Genomic DNA, 18,400 nt, shown 5'->3' on the forward strand with positions numbered 1-18,400 from the left:
AGTTTCATTTGTGACTCAATCTGTGCTGTGAGATCCACTGTAACGGAACATCTGAAATGTCTAAATAGACTGCTCAATATAGGGGAGGAAAAGTAATGGGCACCTTTGAGTTGATTAGAGGTGCAATGTTTCTCATTTAGAAAAGAATAAATGTGTAATTTATTCACCTGCCTTAAGCTTGAAACTGACTAAAAATCCATCTGAAGGCCTAACTTCATTATCAGTGTAGAGCTGGAAGGACAGAAACTTCGCCCAGTCGTTAACATATTTCCCAAACTAAGAACAGCCTGTTTCAGGCATATTTTTAAACAGCGTAACGCTCCATGATTTAAATTTATGCGACACACTGTGGAGGCAGGCGACAGGACGGTTCTGATGACATGGAGCTTAACCAGGAGGCAGAGTCGCACATCAAAAAGTACAGTGTCACGTCAGCCAAATTAGCTCAGTGTGCCACAGAGCCGCTTCAGGCCTCGTCTGCTCAAGACAATAAGTCATTAGCCGCCGCCAAGCAGAATCAGCTCATAATTAATGTACCGCTGTGCTCAAACACTTGACCCAGAAAAAATACACAAACACTTTAGTAAACGCGGGACTAGACCATCGACGTAAATATATTCCTTCTTTGTTTTGACCCAATTTCCCTAAAACACCAGACCACAAAATTAGTTTGTCCTGACCTCGGCAGAACTCGGCAACACAGTGTACCCTGGCACAGAAAGCCTCTGGTACTCCATTTCACGGGTCCAATAAATCAGCGCGCCAACTTAACAAATTCGTCTGTTATTTTGTGCAGCACTTTCGACTTTGCAGGCAGAAATTGCATCACGTGCATGCAAAAAATCATCAATATCTGACAAAGCCTACAAAAAAAAAAAAAAAAAAAAAAAAAAAAAAAAAAAAAAAAAAAGCCAAAGGGTTGATTAAATGAAGCCGGCCACTGCGTGTAAAGAGCCGGACATCTCACGAGGGGACACGACAGGCAAGAGCAGCTCAGCGTGAATGGAGCAACAGGATTCCAGTAGGAAACATCAGCGACTCAATAATTCATGCCTGTGTCGCGGAGCTAAACAACGTCTGGGCTCACGGGGAGTGAAACTGCAGCCTATGCGTATTTTATACACAGCCTCACATTAAAAAAGGCCCACCAAAGGTTTAGTGATGGCTGACGTTCCACACCACCAATTATTGCCCAGTGTGAGGATGTGTATCAATCCATCCGAGAGTGATATTTTACCATGTTACCACAACAAAGCATTGTACCTCTATTAAAAACACCCATCACGCTACGTCCCTTCAGCGGATCGACGTGTGCACGTGTCACGGCCGTTTGCGCCTCAGCGCCCTGACAGCCGCGTATGACTGCGTCTCCGCATCCACGCTCTCACACCGCTGCACAGGGGGTCACGCGAGGTGAGACCATTACAGCCTGTACGTGCGCGCACGCCGCCCGCAGGGACCCGGGAGGCCGCACGACAGCCTGATGAGGCGGAAAGATGAGAGCGGGACGCGGCCGCCGAACGGAAACGGTCGACTTCCAGGTCTGACCAACCTTTTCTTCTACGTCAGCATCAAAGATAAGGAATAATAACAATGACTAAACGAAAGAGGATCAGAGTTAAACTCATTTAAAGTGAACTGGATGGATTTTCTGACTCGCCCCAGTGTTTTCGTTTGCCTCAGTTAATTCAACATCGAAACAAGACATTAGGGTGATCACTACATTCCACTCCTCCAGCTATTGATCACTTGACTATTCCGTCTGAGCAGACAATTCCAGAGTATCTGCTGCAAAGACATGCAGGGAGGTCAGCTCTTTATCGCTACTAAACTACCATGAAATAAAACACAGACACAGTGCATTTACCAAATAAATAATAATGATCATTTTCATTTGAAAGGAGCCAATGCAGCACATAGTGCAGAGCTTCAGTGTACCAGTATGGAAACATGTGGGTGGAGGCTTCCTCCAGGAGAAGCTCTTTATACCACATCCTTCTCAGATGTGAACGATACACAAGCCCAGTAACGCGTTGGCTTCTACAACCCCACCCCCCCCCCCCTCTGGGAGGAAAGGAACAGCCAGCACCTGCCTGAAGACACGGGCGAGGGTACAATCACGAGCACACGTCACTCACCAGCAGTGACAGGCAGCACCGGTTGACACAGGCAGCAGCCTTTTCTGTCATTCTCATGCAAACAATACCTAGAAGAGCGATGGGCTGGTTTGGGACTGGATTCTAGTGGGTAAGTGAAGTGTTGCGATGCATTTGTGTTGCACTGACCATCCCAAGCCAGTGACTGTGGAAGAAATACATTGATTAAAAGGCTAGGTAATTAGATCTGAGCAAAAACACTTTCAGAATAAAAGCCTGAAATAATAACCCATCTGCCATGTGCTGGCACTCGTAACCTAACCTGAAGGGACCATATGGCATTTGGATCCTTTTGTTGCATTAACCTTAGCCTTTTTTTGCTTTGTTTGTCCCTTGGCATTAGTCTAATTAGCGGGGCACAGCTCTAGTATTAGTATTGAAGCAGGAGCAGGAAGAGCAACTGTGACTCTAAACAATTATTCTCAACCACCAACACCCGTTCAAAAGCATTTAGGATCAGCTGAACGTGAGTGGCAGTGACTCTGAGGAGCAGTTGGGTTCGGCGGCGTGAAGTGATTAGACTGGAATACAGTGAAAACAAGAGCTGCTGCCATTTAAAACAACCCACTGTCCACAGGACCAGCGCTGCTCAGCACCCAGGACGCCCTGATCGAGGTTTTACAACACACCTGAAATTATCCTCTGTCACAAACAGGAACGCTGGTGAAAAAGCAAGCGACTCCGGCCTGACTGTGACTCAACTACATCAATCAGGCGTTGTTTGATTCCAGTGAAAAACTAGTAGAGTCAGTTTAACACCCGTCATGAAGCTGGGAACATTACCAGGTTTCCTGATTATTGCTGACTCGGCTTCGACGTGCCAGCTTTGTGAAAGAGGCAACAACTGTCCAGTCAGAGCAGAGTATGTAAATGACTCACTCGAACGCAACACCGCTCCAGGAGTGCAGCTTGGCCCGTGCCCAGATCACTGGCAGCTACTGTGATCTGCATCGGCGAATGCGCCTCACACATCCGCATCCGAGTGAGAAAAAAAAAAAATCTCTCACGTCAGGTGATGAGACTTGAACCTAAAACAACTACTGAGGCACAAAGTCAGTTTTCAGGCCAACATCACAAGACAGACACATTTTAACATCTACGCTAAGCGTTATAATATTAGAGCTAAATTGGAAGCTCATCTCCATGAAGGCCAGCGCTGGGTTTGTGACAGCAGCAGGAGGGAGAATCATATACCTGGGTGCCACCCACAGCCATCATTACACATGATGTGCTACTTGACACAGAAGGGATAATGGCGGAGCATAGCAATTGCTTCCCACCTCATTTGTCAACATAAATAAATTCAACAAAACACCCCGACAGTGATGCTATGAGCAAAACACCCATTTAGCACGGAGTCGCTGGCTGCTCCATCAGGTAAATGGAGTTGTACCGTAATGTTAAAGTCATGCAAGCATCATTATTCCATTTGCCTTTGAGGACGTCTGCTTTTAGAAAATACATTCAAACCAATACAACCAATGCCACCAGTATAACCAGTATAAGCAAAGGTTTTCTGTCCAACGGGCTCCTTAACAGTCGGGGGTTTCACGCCAGTGAATTTAAGCCGCACACAAGCACCGGCGTGTGCCATTTGGAGAGACCAGGCCCGAGAATAAGCGCCGCTTACATTATTTTGGCCTGAAAATAACCAATGAATAATTGACAATATAGCAGCTCCCCAAACAGCAGATTGCAAGAACACACAGCTGAGAGCCGCTCTAATAACCGTTCCAGCAAGGACTTTACATGGATTTTAGGGAAGCAGAACTAATTGTGACGTGATTGGTCGTTTATACACCAACACATTATCATACATCAGTAAAGAGGTCCATCAATATTGTTTTGCGCTTCCTGCTTCTCTGGAAGGATTGAACGTGACTGGGCACCCCACTGTGAGCACATTACGCCACCCACCCGCCAACATGGAGGTCAAACCCCAGACAGAGGTCAGAGGTCAGCAACACACAGGTCGACTCTGCCGGAAACCGGAGGCCAATCTGCATTTGCGGGCGAGACGTTCCTTTGGCGCTTCACTACGCCGCCGACAACAGCAACAACAGCGAGCCAAGCCACCACATCAGCCAGCCATGTTCTCCACGCCGCCATCTGCTGCGGTCCACCCACACGGATCTCTCACTGGATCTGGACAGTCGCCTGCCAATGCTCAGGAGGGCAGAGCAGATGGTGCGGGTACAGGCGCAGCGTTTAGCCTCTGAATAGGAGGCGAACTTCAAGTAGTCGCACCGGTGGTGAATTCAACCAGGCCAGTGTGTGTGTGTGTGTGTGTGTGTGTGTGTGTGTGTGTGTGTGTGTGTGTGTGTGTGTGTGTGTGTGTGTGTGTGTGTGTGTGTAATGAAGAATGAAGGGTCTTCCAGGGGAAATGAGCGACGCGTGAACGCTGCCTGGTGAAAAGTGGACCTTTAATAAAAGGCAGCCAGCTGGTCTCAGCGACAGACGTGGCCTCGCGTGAACCCAGCTCCTAAACGCAGTAAAACAATGGGACAAAGTGTGAACGTCACCGCGTCACGACTGTTTAACGTGGGGTGTGAAAAAAACTAAACTTAAACTGAATTAAATATATAAATGTTAGGTTTGAGTTTTCCCGAAATTAAGTAGAGATGCCGCACAGTCAGAAAATGACTTTCACTTATTTCTTCTACGTTTGTGCCGTTAACATTTTACAAATGAGCAATAATATGTATTAGTTTAGAGACAGCGGCGTTTCTCTGGCATCGTGCGCGTGAAGACGCATCTGTCGGAAAAACACAGGCGCAAACTTTGTGCAGGGAGTTGCGTGACTCTCTCTCTCTCTCTCGCTCGCTCGCTCTCATTGAAGCAATTACACGGTCGGCGTGTTCTGCCGCTGTCGTTTGGCCTCTGCGTTCCATTTTAAAGAAAGAAACGAGTCCAACTCATCGCACGGTACCTTGACGCCAGCGTCTCCACGGAAGACGGTTCGGTGAAAGACGAGCCGTCGAGCCGCTCCCGACGCCAAGTTTCCTCCTTCCTCGGCACAGACAAACAGTCGAGCTCCGCACATTGAACGCCTCAAAGAGGTTGGAATAGACGCGGCTACGCCACAACTGTGCGCGCGTTCGACTTGGCGAAGCGAGCGGACGCCCTCCGAGCTTTCTTTGTTCCTCCTGCCCGCCGCCTGTTCCGTGGATGTTATCAACGCTCGTGCGTCCCTGACGCCCGCTGATTGGCTGGAGGGTCGGGATCAAGCAAAGGTAACTGGCGTCAAGGTGGCCACGACGCAAACAAGCGGGGCTTCCCCCGTGTGTTAAAATAATCACTATTTAGCAATTTTATATCTGGAATTAATTCATGGATTTTGATTGCAATTTATGTACCGGCTCCGGGTTTTGTTTGCGCGTGATTTAGCACGCTAAAAGATCCGCCCCTTCACCCGATTGATGGGTTTAGTACACATGCATGCTTTTATTTTGTAAGGTACGCTTCCTGTTACATTCCGTAGTGTCGGGTACTTGATGCAGGGTGGAGACCGCTTCGTGCCTCACATAGTTGTTTTGTGAACCACGATCTGGCTGCTTCTTTTATAGTAGTTTTTTTTTTTATATATATTAACATAAGAATAGTAAACAAATTTTACAGGTACACTGTTTTTACGTGATTTTAGGTAGATAAAGTACCTCTGATGAGAAGTATCTTGAAGTAGTGGGATGTTTAGATTATCTTGATGTTTAGATTAAAACCAAACTAAGATTAGCTATTGCCAGATCACACCCACAAGATTAACTCTGGTTTGTTTGGTTTCGTGGTGCTCAAAGGTTTGGTTACTATTCAAACTGCTGAACGCAGTCTTATTCAACACCAAAGGGACAATGCATGTGATCTGAGCATTAGGGCGCTCAGTGTTCCCTCATTATGACAATGATCCTTGATGCAATGAGTCACAGTCGATTATAAAGGCCTGGATAAAAATCAATCCCAAAGACAACTCGAGTGTGTGAAGTTGATGGGTTAACCAATCAGCACAAATCAGCCCATTGAACAAATGTAATCATTGACCTTGATTGTAAAGATCAGTTCCGAGACAGAAGGAAAAGCCGACAACACAGATATTTATTTAATAACTAATAAAACCTGCAGCTTATTTGAGTGGACGAACTGGAAACGGGAAGAAATCCAGCCTGAAGAGTTAAAACAGACAAGTCCAGCTGTTTCTTGGTAAACTAACCACCCTCCGGCCTCAGCTTCATATTTAGCATAAAGACATGAATATTGTAATCTTCTTATATAACTGTCAGTGAGAAAGCACAATGTCAGGCCGCTCCTGTGTCTGTGCCAGTAGCTGCAGCCACACGCAGTCAAACGTCTGTTACTCATAGTCAGAAAGTTGATCCCAGTGAGGCGGAGGCGCTTTCCACCGATCGTGACTCACAGCGCTTGTGCTCTGCGTGCACGCCGGGGACCCGCCGCTGTGTAACGCATGTGCGCGTCTGCGTGTGCGTCCCTGCGCCTGTGGCTTCAGAGGAAGCTGCACAGAATCCGTCCCTTGTCCTCCGACAGACGCCGCATCAGATGTTGTTTTTCTCTGGATTTCATTACACGGCCTCCCCTCCCTCCCCTCCTCCTCACCCCTCCCCGTTCATTACCCCCCACTGTCCGCCTCTGTCCGGCCCTCGCGTCCACATCCTGTCCCCCTCTGTCTCCCTGGACCAGTTGTGTTGTCGTAATTGGATGACGCAAAGTAAAAAGCAATAAAACAATCACCATGAGGATTCGGGCTCGTTGGAGAGTTAAGGGAGCAGCGTTGCTTTGTGTCCTATAGGTGATTTGGGTGTGGGAGAGAAAGACACAGAGGAATGACTCTTGGTTCCAAGCCACAGTGATGTGCTCGTGGGTTGTGGGTTCAGACGAGGGTCAAAGTTGTGTTTGCTCATTAGCAATTTGCAGATTGGGCTTTTTTTAATGGTATTAAATTGTTAGGAGACAGTCACATTTAACCTTTCTCATGTTTACTTGTTAACAAGGGAGCAAGACAGTTGATATAAGTTAATTTTCTCTTCAGCTTTTGTACTTCTTTGTTCTTTTACACAATAGTGTATCTAAAAACCTTAAAATATCATAAGTGCATTAAAAAAGTTGAATCATTTACAAAAGTAAATGATTTACGTCTACATTTAGTTACTTTCTGTCACCTGCTGAAGATTGTGTAGTTGAATAAACACATCCAACAAAGTGGATCTCTACATCTGTGTGATGCTGCCTTTAATGTAACCTTTTAGTGGATGAGTTCAGCCGTTAGGCTCTTTACGATGCACAGAACAACTATGTTAAACGAGAGTTAAGTGCCTGCAGAAGAAGCACATGGAGGACTGGAGAGGAGGAATGCACTCACTGCATTTTCTCCTAATCCACGCACGCAATGTGGTGGACATAATGCTTTGTGCACGACCACCAGCCATATGCTGCAGTTGCTGTTTTCCATCTCAGCAGTGTGGGCAGAGCGAGGACGCTGCGTCTGGAGGGAAGATGCTCTCAGCTGCAGCTGCAGGAGGCGCAGTCGCCGTCGCTGTGGGATCGAACAGTCACGATACCTCAGCCTCTGCTTCTCCTGTGAGTCTGTGTTCGACGCCAAAGTCTTGGAATTGAGTGGAAGCTGAAAACTGTGTCAGAAAACAGGCCAAAGTAAGAATAAGGATTAGAAGACTGGTGCTTCTTTTACTATAATCAGCTCTGTGGCTCTCAATTCAATTTACAAGTGAGGCACAACCAACATATTTATTATTATTATGCAGAACACTGGCAGTGTTGGCAGGTTGCATGTTGTGGGAACACGCTCTCCTTCCGTCTGACACCAAATAAACACTGTGGCATCTGACTGAGGCTGGTCCTGCTGGAGCTAATGGAGCCGTGGGGCGCAACGGTTGCAGGACATGAGTATTAACGAAGTTTTGTTTTTAAGCCCAGGCATCTTTTAGTTCACTTACTGTCTTTGCTGTTTGTGCTCAGCTTTTTTTGGCCAAGCTTTCACATAGCTGCCTGTCCCCCAACAGGCTGTGAGCGTTCAGTATCAGCTCCACTGTGTCGATGATGCAGTGCTGGAGCGTTAAGAGGAGCAGCTCAATGCTGCCACCTGGCGGCAGGAAATCTAACAGGAAGCAGAAAAGCTGCAGAGAGACAAGCAGCACTCACATGGTGAGTGGCTGTGCAGCGTCTCAGTTATAGACCTGCATTTAAAAGCAACAGCAGCAGCTGTTGCTTTTATCTTATCTCATCTTATATTAAAAAAATAGCAATTGTTCACTCTTCTCAGCTCTAAATGAATAATGCTGTACCAAAACAGGCTCATCTTTGTATTAGGCATCCTGCTGTGAACCTCCAGGGGTGAACAGACAGTGACCTTTTCTGACACTGGATTGTTCTTGCACTATTTCCATTTTATTGATTTCTTGTTTTACAAAAACAGTTATGACAGAATGCATAGACTGAGCCACTTATTCGACTCATCAATGACAACAGAAGAAAAGAACCAAACAAAAACCTGGCGTCAGGACGAGACAAATTTATTTGAAAAAGAAAGCAACACTGTTTGCAGCAGTTCCTGTATGTGCATACATACGGTTATGGTCTCTTTCACACGACTGAATGACATAATTGTCATCAAGCAAACACAGGCAACACACACTCACTTACTAGCACACACTGCATGGGAAACCATGGGATGCATCTGACAAACCACAGACACTAACACAGTGAAGGAAATGCATAGAAATATTCGGATAAAGAATCGGGTGACGCAAAGAGAATAGGATTTTCTCTGCGTATATTTGGAATTTAAAGTTCAGATTTATTAGGTTTGAAAATAAAAAAAAACAATTGTTTGTAGTTAGACAAAAGCAAATAAGACAAAATAAAATGGGTGAACTGACTGTCAATTTAGTTACGATTTTTGAAACAATGGGAGTGTAGCCGTCGCACTGAAACACAAGCGTCTAATCACTAGCAGCAACAGTGGCTCCCACGGAGTCTCCACCGACTACATCAGCAGCGCAATGATTAGCAGTTAGTCTGTTAGCATCTCTAACAGCATCAGACGAGGTTTAACTGCTGCGTCCTTCATGTTCCTTTATGCATTTCTGCAAAGCTGAGAGCTTCACACTGAACGGTCCTTCAATAGCATCAGTGGAAACATATCTTCAGCTCTTTGGGGCTGGACACTCGAGCTGGTTCTGCAATCTACAGCACAACGGCACCAAGTAAGTGAGCAACAGCCCAGTGACCTCACACCAGCACAATGACCCATCAGGCCGTCAAATGTTAAATGTTAAATTAACTTTACTGCAACGGCCTTGGCTTTTACAGACAGACAGTGATTGGTGCAAAGCCATGCATGTAAATATTACAGAGCTTCTGGTGTGGCCTGATTACAGAAATGCATAAAGGAACATTAGTGGCACAGTTGCCAGGAATTAATATGGAAGTCAAAACACAGTTCTTGTCAGCTTCACTGTTTGAAAAAGGAGATTAAAAAAAAAAAAAGTGAAAAACAAAACAAAAACAAATGCATGTGACGCAGAGACCAAGCACCTTCTCATACCTTAACAGACATCCTGACAAAACAACAGTTCCATTTTATAACCAGTCCAGATGCAGGGAATGTTTTCCTCTAATGACTGATTAATAAAAATCTTTTTTGTTGTACTTTTATTTTCATACTGATCTGCATGTTATTAATGTGCGTATTCTTCCACAGCGTAAACTCCAGAGGATTGTCCTCGCTTGTAAAACTAGCTTGGATTCCCAAAAAAAAAACAAACAAAAAAAAAAAACACGAGATGAAGATTTGTTAAATACTAGGAGAACATCAATGTTTGAGAAGACGGTAACAACTAACATCTACCAAACCTCTTCCACTCTAAAGAAACTACGTTTTCATTTTACCAAAAGCAGACAGATGCAACTTGGTCAGGTCACGCAGGCGTTTTTAATATAGATTTTAATATGTTAGAATTCATTAAAACGTGTTAACTGTATTTATTTTATTTCAAAATATTGGTCAGTCTAAACTCTTGCATTAATTAAAGTTATCCCTCCTTTTTTATTTACATTCCAGTTGTTAGAATGGAGGATAAGGTTCTGGTTCAGGTTGGTGAGTCTTTACACTTTGAGTGACTGCTCTTAAGTGTTGAAGACCAGACGTCAGCTGTAACAGGCAAGCGCATACCAGTCATGTGGCCATTTATGTAAAGAGCAGTAAATGCATGTCAATTCTTAAATTATGAGGACATCACTAGTATTTGGTTACTGAAAACTTTTATGACAGTGTGTCTATGTCGATATATATAAAACATTCACCACACAATACCAGTGTACAGCTACATTTCTACATCTTTGCTGCAACAGGTCAACCAGCTCCAACAGCTGTCACAGGCCACGTCACGTGTTCACAAGGTTCAGCCCCCACCTCCCTGCCTCGTGTGGAGCCTACCTATTATTCCATTAATCTGGGCCTCTGAGGGATGCAGGGAATGCTACATGACACTGTTAACAAAGATTACACATGACCATCAGCATGACGACAAAGCCTACAGCTGAAGAGGGTCTTACATCCACTAGGTAGTAAAGACTGGAATCACTGTACCCCTCCTCTTATTAGTACTGGCAGAGGCAGAATATAGAGAATCTCTCTTCAGCGCTCTACATCTGGGCTTCCACAAGCAACATACAGAAGTAAAAGGTTGGAAGGGATGGAATTAAATAAAAACAGAGTAACAGTTTCTTTGCTACTGCTAAACCTAGAAACCTGAACCAGTTACAATCTTTTCAGACCTCCTCCTCACTCCAGACCCTTTTGGTTAGAAAACTACCACTCGTGTCACCGACACAAAGCTCAGTGTGACGTTTCTGTCCTCTTCTGGTAAGTAGGTTGGTGTGCAGTCGTGCTCATTCCGGTTCTGTCTCTGAACAGGGTCAGGGTTACACACACCGTCTAAGATGGGGGTGGGGCTTTAACCGTTGAGGAGATAGACTACAAGCTCATAGGTGCACATCATGATGGCGGTGTTGGGAATCTGCCGCACCAGGTGTGTGGTGAGGCCGCGGTACAAAGCACGATAGCCCTCCTCTTTGGGCACTGTAGTTAAAGTCTGGAAAAATGAGCGGTACTTGGTGCCCTCCTCACGTAACCTGGTCCGGATCACCTCTGGGAAGAGAAGACAAAAGGGAGAGATGGAACGGAAAGCTACCTTAAATAGGACAAATTAACATTATCTTGGTTCTAAACGGACTCGTACCGTGAGGATAGGCAATAGTTGTGGCACATGTCTTTGAAGTGGCAGCAGCGAGCATCATCCCAACAAAGTCTGAAGCGTCTTTGGACGCCTCCTCCTCCTCCTCCATGTTTTGTGGCGCTTTGGCCTCCAGGAGACGCCGTTTGATGTTTTCATAAATCACAAAGTGGATCACAGTCTCAGAGATGCCGGCGTAGGACGCCGACATTCCCCTGTAGAAGCCTCGCAGGCCGTCGGCCCGATAGACCCGCTGCACACACTCAAACGCACTCATCCTGCGTTCGCCTCGGTTCCTGACAAAACGAGAACATTCACACATGAGATCAAAGACATTGGAACATGACTGACTAAACTGAAAGTCTAGCAGGCTGGCACCCAAGTGTCATGTTTACCTAGCATCTAACTGTAGACGGGTCTTTATGAGCCATATTGGGTTGGTCGCAGTGATGGCTGTAAAACCTGTGAAAGAAAGAAGCAAGAGGATTACAGCTCATTCAAAACCTAGACATAGAATCAGACTACAAGTTACGCACAAAACACTGGCTACACTAAAAGGTCAAGATATGAATGTGCTTTAAGTTGCATTCATGTTGGTTAAAAGTTAAAACCAGTGTAATTATGTCCTTTTACCTAGATCGAGAAACGGTAGAGGACAGAAATAGAGAGAGAGAGAGAGAGAAAGAAAAACCAGATATATTAAAAGAAGCATAGATCTGTGGCGAGTACTCACGCAGACCCAAGTAACTCCTCACAGATGCAGCTAGAGACCCCTGGTGGTGCGGGGGTCTCATGCCCTTGCGAGAGGAGAGCTATGGTAGAGTAAAAGCCTAAAACAGACACAGGCTCGTGTGTAGCAAAGTGACCGGCATGCAACCATTTAAAGTCCCCATTCCCCGCACTGACCCACAGGATTTAACGCAGCACATTCACGTGAAACCATGTGTGATTCACCCCTAACACCACAACGGCAGCAGGGACGCGCTCGCTCCTGTCACTTCAAACGTCCCTTGATGCGCGTAACAAAGCAACAACGGCTCGCGGAGCCTGCTCGGCGTGGTAGACAGAAACAGAAATCACAGCAAACAAAAGGCTTGATCAGCCCAGTTTACACAGACTGCTTCACTTCAGCAGACGAATGAATGAATGAAACACTGCAAGGATCAAGTACGTTGGGTTATTTTGGGCTGCAGGAATAAAACTAGCCTGGTTAGAGTAGTATTCACACCCTGCTCTAGCCTTTGGTTCACGTTTGTTATTAGACCAGGCAGAAACCAAACGGAAACCAAAACTAGCTGTTCTAATGTATAACGTCACTTCAGCTCAATCAGGTCTGTAAAACAAAGTTGTTTTGAGCTCACAAACCTCTCTGGGGAAAAGGTGAAAGAAACAGGACAGGTGTGTTTTAACACATAAGTACATTTATGTATGCTGTCACTCAACACACTAATTCTACCGTGTTTGTTCTCTACAGAGACAGGACGACTGACATCAACAGTACCTGTGCAGTACAGCGTGCACTGAGCAGAGCTGACTGGGTAACGCTCCCCTACTCCTGACAAGCATCCTGAAAATGCTTCCCCATGTTAACAAGTCTTACTTAGCGGTGCATGTTAGGGTGTGACTTCAGATGTGTATTCACCTGCCATTCCAGCCGACACCATGTGTACCTGTGTGGAGTCAGGTTCCAACACACCGTTCAGTTTCTCTTTGGCAGTGGAGTAAGCAGCAAAGTAGATTGCTCTATTGAAAGCAGACGAAAAAAAAAACAAAACAGGTCAGTGCACGATACACCAGAACAAGGAAAACAAGTAATTTATGCCATGTTTTAGTGATTTGCAGGAAAGCTAATTAGTCCCAGTCAGCTGTGTGCCCCCCGGTAGCACTGTAGACTATTAATTACAATGCATTAACAAGTAAAAGTGTCCCCATGTCAGGTTGAGCTTAATGAGCTTTGAAAATTCATTTACAGAAAAGCTGAGAGCAGAACCAACAGTCTGAGCAAACGGGCCCCGTTGAACAAAGAGCGCTTTCATTAGAAAAAGCTCATGTTGCCTTTATTTTCACTAATTAAGGGGAATAATGGTCACGTTTATATTCCTGTCCAAAGTGGCTTCTCTCTCTCCTTTCTCCCGTACTGGCAGCGGTTTAATGTGGATTCTATTTATTTTGTCAAATGTGTTTAGACTGTTAATGATGCTCGCAGCTTATCAGTCACATTAGAAGACCGTGTTTGTGCGTTTCGCTTTAAATGCGCGTCAAAGCTCGGGAGGCCTCGCTGCCGCTGCCTTCTCTTCAGCGCCACTCATGCGTGTATGGGCACTAACACAACACTCCACGTATGCTTGGCACTGGCATCATTAGCTGCTGCCCACCACCATTAGCCGCCACTTTGTTCCTGTAATTACCACTCAGGGTAATTAATGATTGGGCCAAAATACGTTAATATGTAACTGCCGCCGTTTAAAGAACAGTCTGTTGTCAGCATGTTGCTGCCGTAAAGTTTACTAACCATTAGAACGGCACAAAAACTGCTGAGAGGATCATGAAGATGAATGAGACCTAAATGAGTGTGGATCCCAAAAGACCCAAAGAAAGGAAGTTTACATAATACACAGCTAAGCTCATCTGTAATGTGTAAGCTCACCCACAGTAAGTAAGTAAGTAAGAGTTCTCAGCCAGTGTGTGCAACAAGTGCTTGCGTTACCAAAAAGTCCTCCTGCACTGCAAAAGCTGATACTAAAGTAATGTTTGAAAATGATTAGATAAAACAGCCACGGCCTTTGTTTAGTATATTACGGCATCAGGACACTGGAAACGGCTCCAATGCTATGCAGCACTTTGACGCACTAAAACATATGCGGTGAAGCAGGACTAGTAGCAATCACTTTCACCTGTAAAACACAGCACCGTCTTACCTGGAAGGTGCCACGCCCACCAGGTTTGGCCCCAGGCCTCTGAACAGCGAGCGAGGTCCCTCCTTCTCCAGTATCAATCTGATAGTGAAACAAACAGAAGCATTTATGTAAGGACCTGCAAGGTTGTGTGATTAAATGCCTGCATTCTTCACATTGTTGCCTGATGTATTGTAGTGTCTTGCATAGTTAAATCTCTCTATACAAACTCAAACCTTTTCCCTTAGTTTTATGATCTACAACTTTTCCAACCACCATAAACTCCACACCTGATGAACTTTAACCTACTTCTGAAGTCTTAGAACCAGCAGCGCTCTAAGAATAGAATAATTGTCACTAGTCAGTCATTTGCCTCGACACTTTTGAGCTGCTGAGTAATGAACACTACTGGGTCCAGTAAAAACACACGCATGGATGTTCAAGCTATTGTCCAATAAACTGTCCGCTTTAGCGGGCGGCAGCATATAGTTTATTAAGCTACACATGTAAGCTGCCTCACACTTTAATATTCAGCCTAAAACAGATGCGCTCTAATCATCCGTGTGTGTCATGTCTAAACACTGGTGTGCCATTTTGGGCTTAGATGGCTGTAACATGCAGGCCTGGACAGATGCATCCCTCATGACATTTGGCATTTTTATGCAGCCTCCCTGACCACCACCACCTGCCACTACGTCACGTGATTGGCTGCAAACTGCTTCTTCTTGATACTTTGATACAGTTAGTTTTAACAAGTTTCTACACTGGCTTTGATGACAATGACCTCATTTTATACCTTTTTTTAAATAAGCATAACTGTATTCTGCTTTTAACAACCCCAGTTTGTGAACAAGCCAAAAACAAAAATAGGATTGGATAGGATCTGGTCCATTACCAGATTGACTGGTGTTTCACTTTAATTCGTCTTGGTCGAGGTGGGAGGTGGCACTGAGCCATAAGTCAGTTTTCCAGGGCTCAGAGCAGTCCAGCCATGACCTGTTTAGACTAGTTCCCGCCATTCTCTCCCTCACAGAACTGATCTTATTTCCTATCAGTGTCATGTCTGGCAGTTTACCTAAATCAAGGCATACTTGACTGAGGAAAAGAACTGACACACGCTGACTCAGCAGAAATAACGTATTTATGAACGTCTCAAACAAACATATTTGTTAGATTGGTTGTGCAATTTCCACTTTGGCTAAAACAACTTATTTATGCTCTGGTGTCGCTTGTCCAAAGTATGAGGTTGGTATGATTTCAGGCACAACAACCAGCAAAACACGGTGTCAGCTGCAGACAGAATCATAACGCAGCTGCCGTCAAACCTCTGTGAGAGCTGGGAGGGAGAACCATGACCTCGAACATGAAGAGCTCCATTCATTTTGGTTAGTGCTGCAATGACCACAGGCTAGAAGTGTTTACGGAGTTCTATGTTTAAGCAATATTTGAAGGTTGTGTAAAATTACATGCTGTATGTGAGACTTTTATGAGTGTGCCTAAAAAATATACCCACTTGAGACAGTGCAGGGGGCCTGGAGGAGACATGCGGGCCACGCTGGGCCCGTTGACTGTGCTGAGCTGAACCTCAGACACATACAGGGTGATGGAGGAGGACTGTAGACGGGTCTTCACTACTTCCAGTGGACAAGTCAATATGGCTCCTACAGTGCCCCCACATCTAGCAGACAGGAATAAAAAAGGGTACAGGTTACATAATAACAAACCCCCATTCACTGCTGATAAACTAAACCTCTGTATTGTTCCTCAACAACCTTTAGGATAGTTGATGATATGGATAAAAAAATAACCCAATAGTGTGGTTAGTGGAATTCTAAAGATCCCTGTCACGCAGACAAGAAACGGCACAGTGTGGGAGCAGTGAGAGTGAGTCAGGAATGTTTTGTGCTCTTTAGGGAATAACAGCAAGTCTGTGCTCAGTGCCACAACACATTCCAAACGCAAATACATTTATTTGTATAAGGAATTATTAAAACGGGCTCAACTAAAAGCTTCAAACAGGTTGACGGAGAGCCTCAAATCTTCAAGAATAGGAAACAACATTGGTATCATTCTCTTGATATAAAAATGATTCATTTCTAGGTTTAGTTTAGCAAACAAGCATTCATCATCCTATTATATATTACTATCTTCTATGCTAATAACTTATGTAAATAAGTGTTTAGACCTGTAAATAATGTGTAAACAATAAATATTCGGCATGAGGGTATAAAAAGACGGAGTCAGACCAGATGCAATTGCATGTTTGTCTTGTGTAAACCGGGAGAATAAAACTCATTCTGATCATTGTGAATGGTAAAACAAACAATTTAAAATTTTAGTTATAGAAAACAGCATGAAAAGATAGACACAACATCCTCCATTCAGGGTGTTTGCTTATGAGCAGCTCAGGTATTTCAGGAAATGCTGACAAGCTAGCAATATGTAAAAAAAAACATCACTAAGGAAAATATAAGACTAAAAAAAATTAAAAAACTACCTTCGTACACAATTAAACAAAAACTTAAGAGCTTAAACGTGGGCCAACAACAGACATCTGTAAACTTAGCTCAGTTTCAGTGAGCACTAAAAGCAGAGATGGACCTGTTGAAGTATCTGAGAGGTAAACTAATGGGTGTGGTGAGGCTATACTTACAACAAATACATGTGAAATATGTCAATGTATTACAAACCGGGTTTGACATTGATTGTACTGAACTGAAGAGACACTGCTGGTGTTAAAAAGAATATGGAAAGCGCTCATTTTCAACTGGGGAGAACAGTTGCCTGGAGCAAAACAGGCCGATGGTTAAATTATAAGTCAAAACACTGACATGTGACTTCAAACGGTCATGGCACGGATGAACAGATTTGACCTAAATTCACTCAAGTTGCGTGATACTGCGCCACAGTCTGGATGTCGCAACAGTGGCATCAAATAATAGTATTTTTCTTGTTTTTAAATCCTTCTTTTCGAATCTGTTTGCACACTGCTTTTCTGACGCACTAATGCTTTCGCAGATAGCGGCCAAAGTGGGTTGCGATCTCTTTAACACTGACGGCTTCTGCAATCAAAATCCATACACGGGTAACAGGAGATTTTTATGGTAACAGGAGATTTATATTTCGTGGTTACAATTGCTAAAGTCACATAACAATATTCTGCAAACCAGCCCTTTAATTCACAATCTAATGTCATTGTAACGCATGACATTGAGCTCAGCGCCTGTGGATGCACATGGATCGCTTAGCTAACAGACGCTAACGCTAATTTACAGTTTAAGATTGTGCCACTCGTCATAAATCAATATAATAACCATAGTGATGCAACCACCCGCCGATTAGCTAACGAAAGTTAGCAATCAGAGCTAGCTAGCTACGCGCTTACAAGTATGACACAGGCATTTGGTCACTCACCCTCCAGCAAATAGATGAACCAAAGTATCTCTTTGACTCATTATTTATCATATTCGGGAGCCGTCCACAGGGCACCACACGGGGATAACGGGGCCGGGCGTGGTGAAGCAGGGGGGCAGCGATCCCCAAACTAGCACGTAAATGATCTTCAGAACGCCTGTCTTGCGGTGGAGGTCAAAAACGAGGCTGTGACAGAGAAGCTAACTAAGCTAGCTGTCGTTAGCCGCGAAGCTAACGGGTTCCCGGTAGGTAAAAGGCCGATGTCAGAGCGACAGGTTTGCGTCTCCTCCTTGCGAAATGTTTAACCGTGGGATGGGCGTGAGTGCCGTCAGAGAGTCGCTCCCGTTACACCGACCGCGGACGACGCTTGGCTGCCTTCAGGTCGACGCGCCTCTGCTCACTGAGAGCCCCGAGAGCCCGGTACCAATGTTTATCATCGACTGTGAAGCCGCAAAACAGAAGCGCCGATTGGCTGAGCTGGGACAAAGCCCGCCCCCCGTCACTACTCACTCACGTGATGACACTGTCACTTCATTCATGGGCTGTAAATCATTGTTCTGTTGGGGAAATGAAAGAGCTTTCAGTGTTTTCCGACTAGAAACTATATTGTAGGTATTATTCTTTTAGGAATAGGTATTATTAATCTCTAATTTTATTCTAATTATGTTTATTTTAA

The 18,400-nt window shown here is 44.7% G+C and overlaps 2 protein-coding genes and 1 long non-coding RNA gene across 5 annotated transcripts in view; 1 reads left to right on the forward strand and 2 right to left on the reverse strand.

Moving 5' to 3' along the window:
* The window catches only part of LOC114867808 (SPRY domain-containing SOCS box protein 4-like), a 21,875-nt gene extending 16,564 nt beyond the window's left edge, over positions 1–5,311 (reverse strand). For all 3 annotated transcript variants that reach the window (XR_008696533.1, XM_055514230.1, XM_029170828.3), the window contains exon 1: positions 5,086–5,311. The gene's annotated coding sequence lies outside the window, so the exon portion shown is untranslated. The remainder of the gene's footprint in view (positions 1–5,085) is intronic.
* Positions 5,262–9,638, forward strand: LOC114867809 (uncharacterized). Its single transcript, XR_003787935.3, has 2 exons — positions 5,262–5,389; positions 7,620–9,638. It is a non-coding gene; the product is annotated as an uncharacterized LOC114867809 (long non-coding RNA).
* LOC114867807 (solute carrier family 25 member 36-A-like) lies at positions 8,677–18,175 on the reverse strand. Its single transcript, XM_029170827.3, has 7 exons — positions 17,725–18,175; positions 15,824–15,988; positions 14,335–14,412; positions 13,059–13,159; positions 11,812–11,878; positions 11,423–11,712; positions 8,677–11,331 (listed from the first exon to the last, which is right to left on the reverse strand). The coding sequence occupies exons 1-7, from the start codon at positions 17,763–17,765 to the stop codon at positions 11,138–11,140; spliced, it is 936 nt and encodes a 311-aa protein (XP_029026660.1). The 5' UTR covers positions 17,766–18,175; the 3' UTR covers positions 8,677–11,137.
* Between the last annotated feature and the right edge of the window lie 225 nt (positions 18,176–18,400).

Source organism: Betta splendens, chromosome 13 (assembly GCF_900634795.4).
Source record: "Betta splendens chromosome 13, fBetSpl5.4, whole genome shotgun sequence".
Lineage (NCBI taxonomy): Eukaryota > Metazoa > Chordata > Actinopteri > Anabantiformes > Osphronemidae > Betta > Betta splendens.

Bases quoted from the DNA above. Each gene is read 5' to 3' on its own strand.
- LOC114867807 (XM_029170827.3), bottom strand. From the start codon at position 17,765: ATGAGTCAAAGAGATACTTTGGTTCATCTATTTGCTGGAGG. The intron at 15,989-17,724 runs GTGAGTGACCAA...CCTGTCTGCTAG, and splicing joins GTTCATCTATTTGCTGGAGG to ATGTGGGGGCACTGTAGGAG. The intron at 13,160-14,334 runs GTAAGACGGTGC...TGCTTTCAATAG, and splicing joins GTGGGCGTGGCACCTTCCAG to AGCAATCTACTTTGCTGCTT.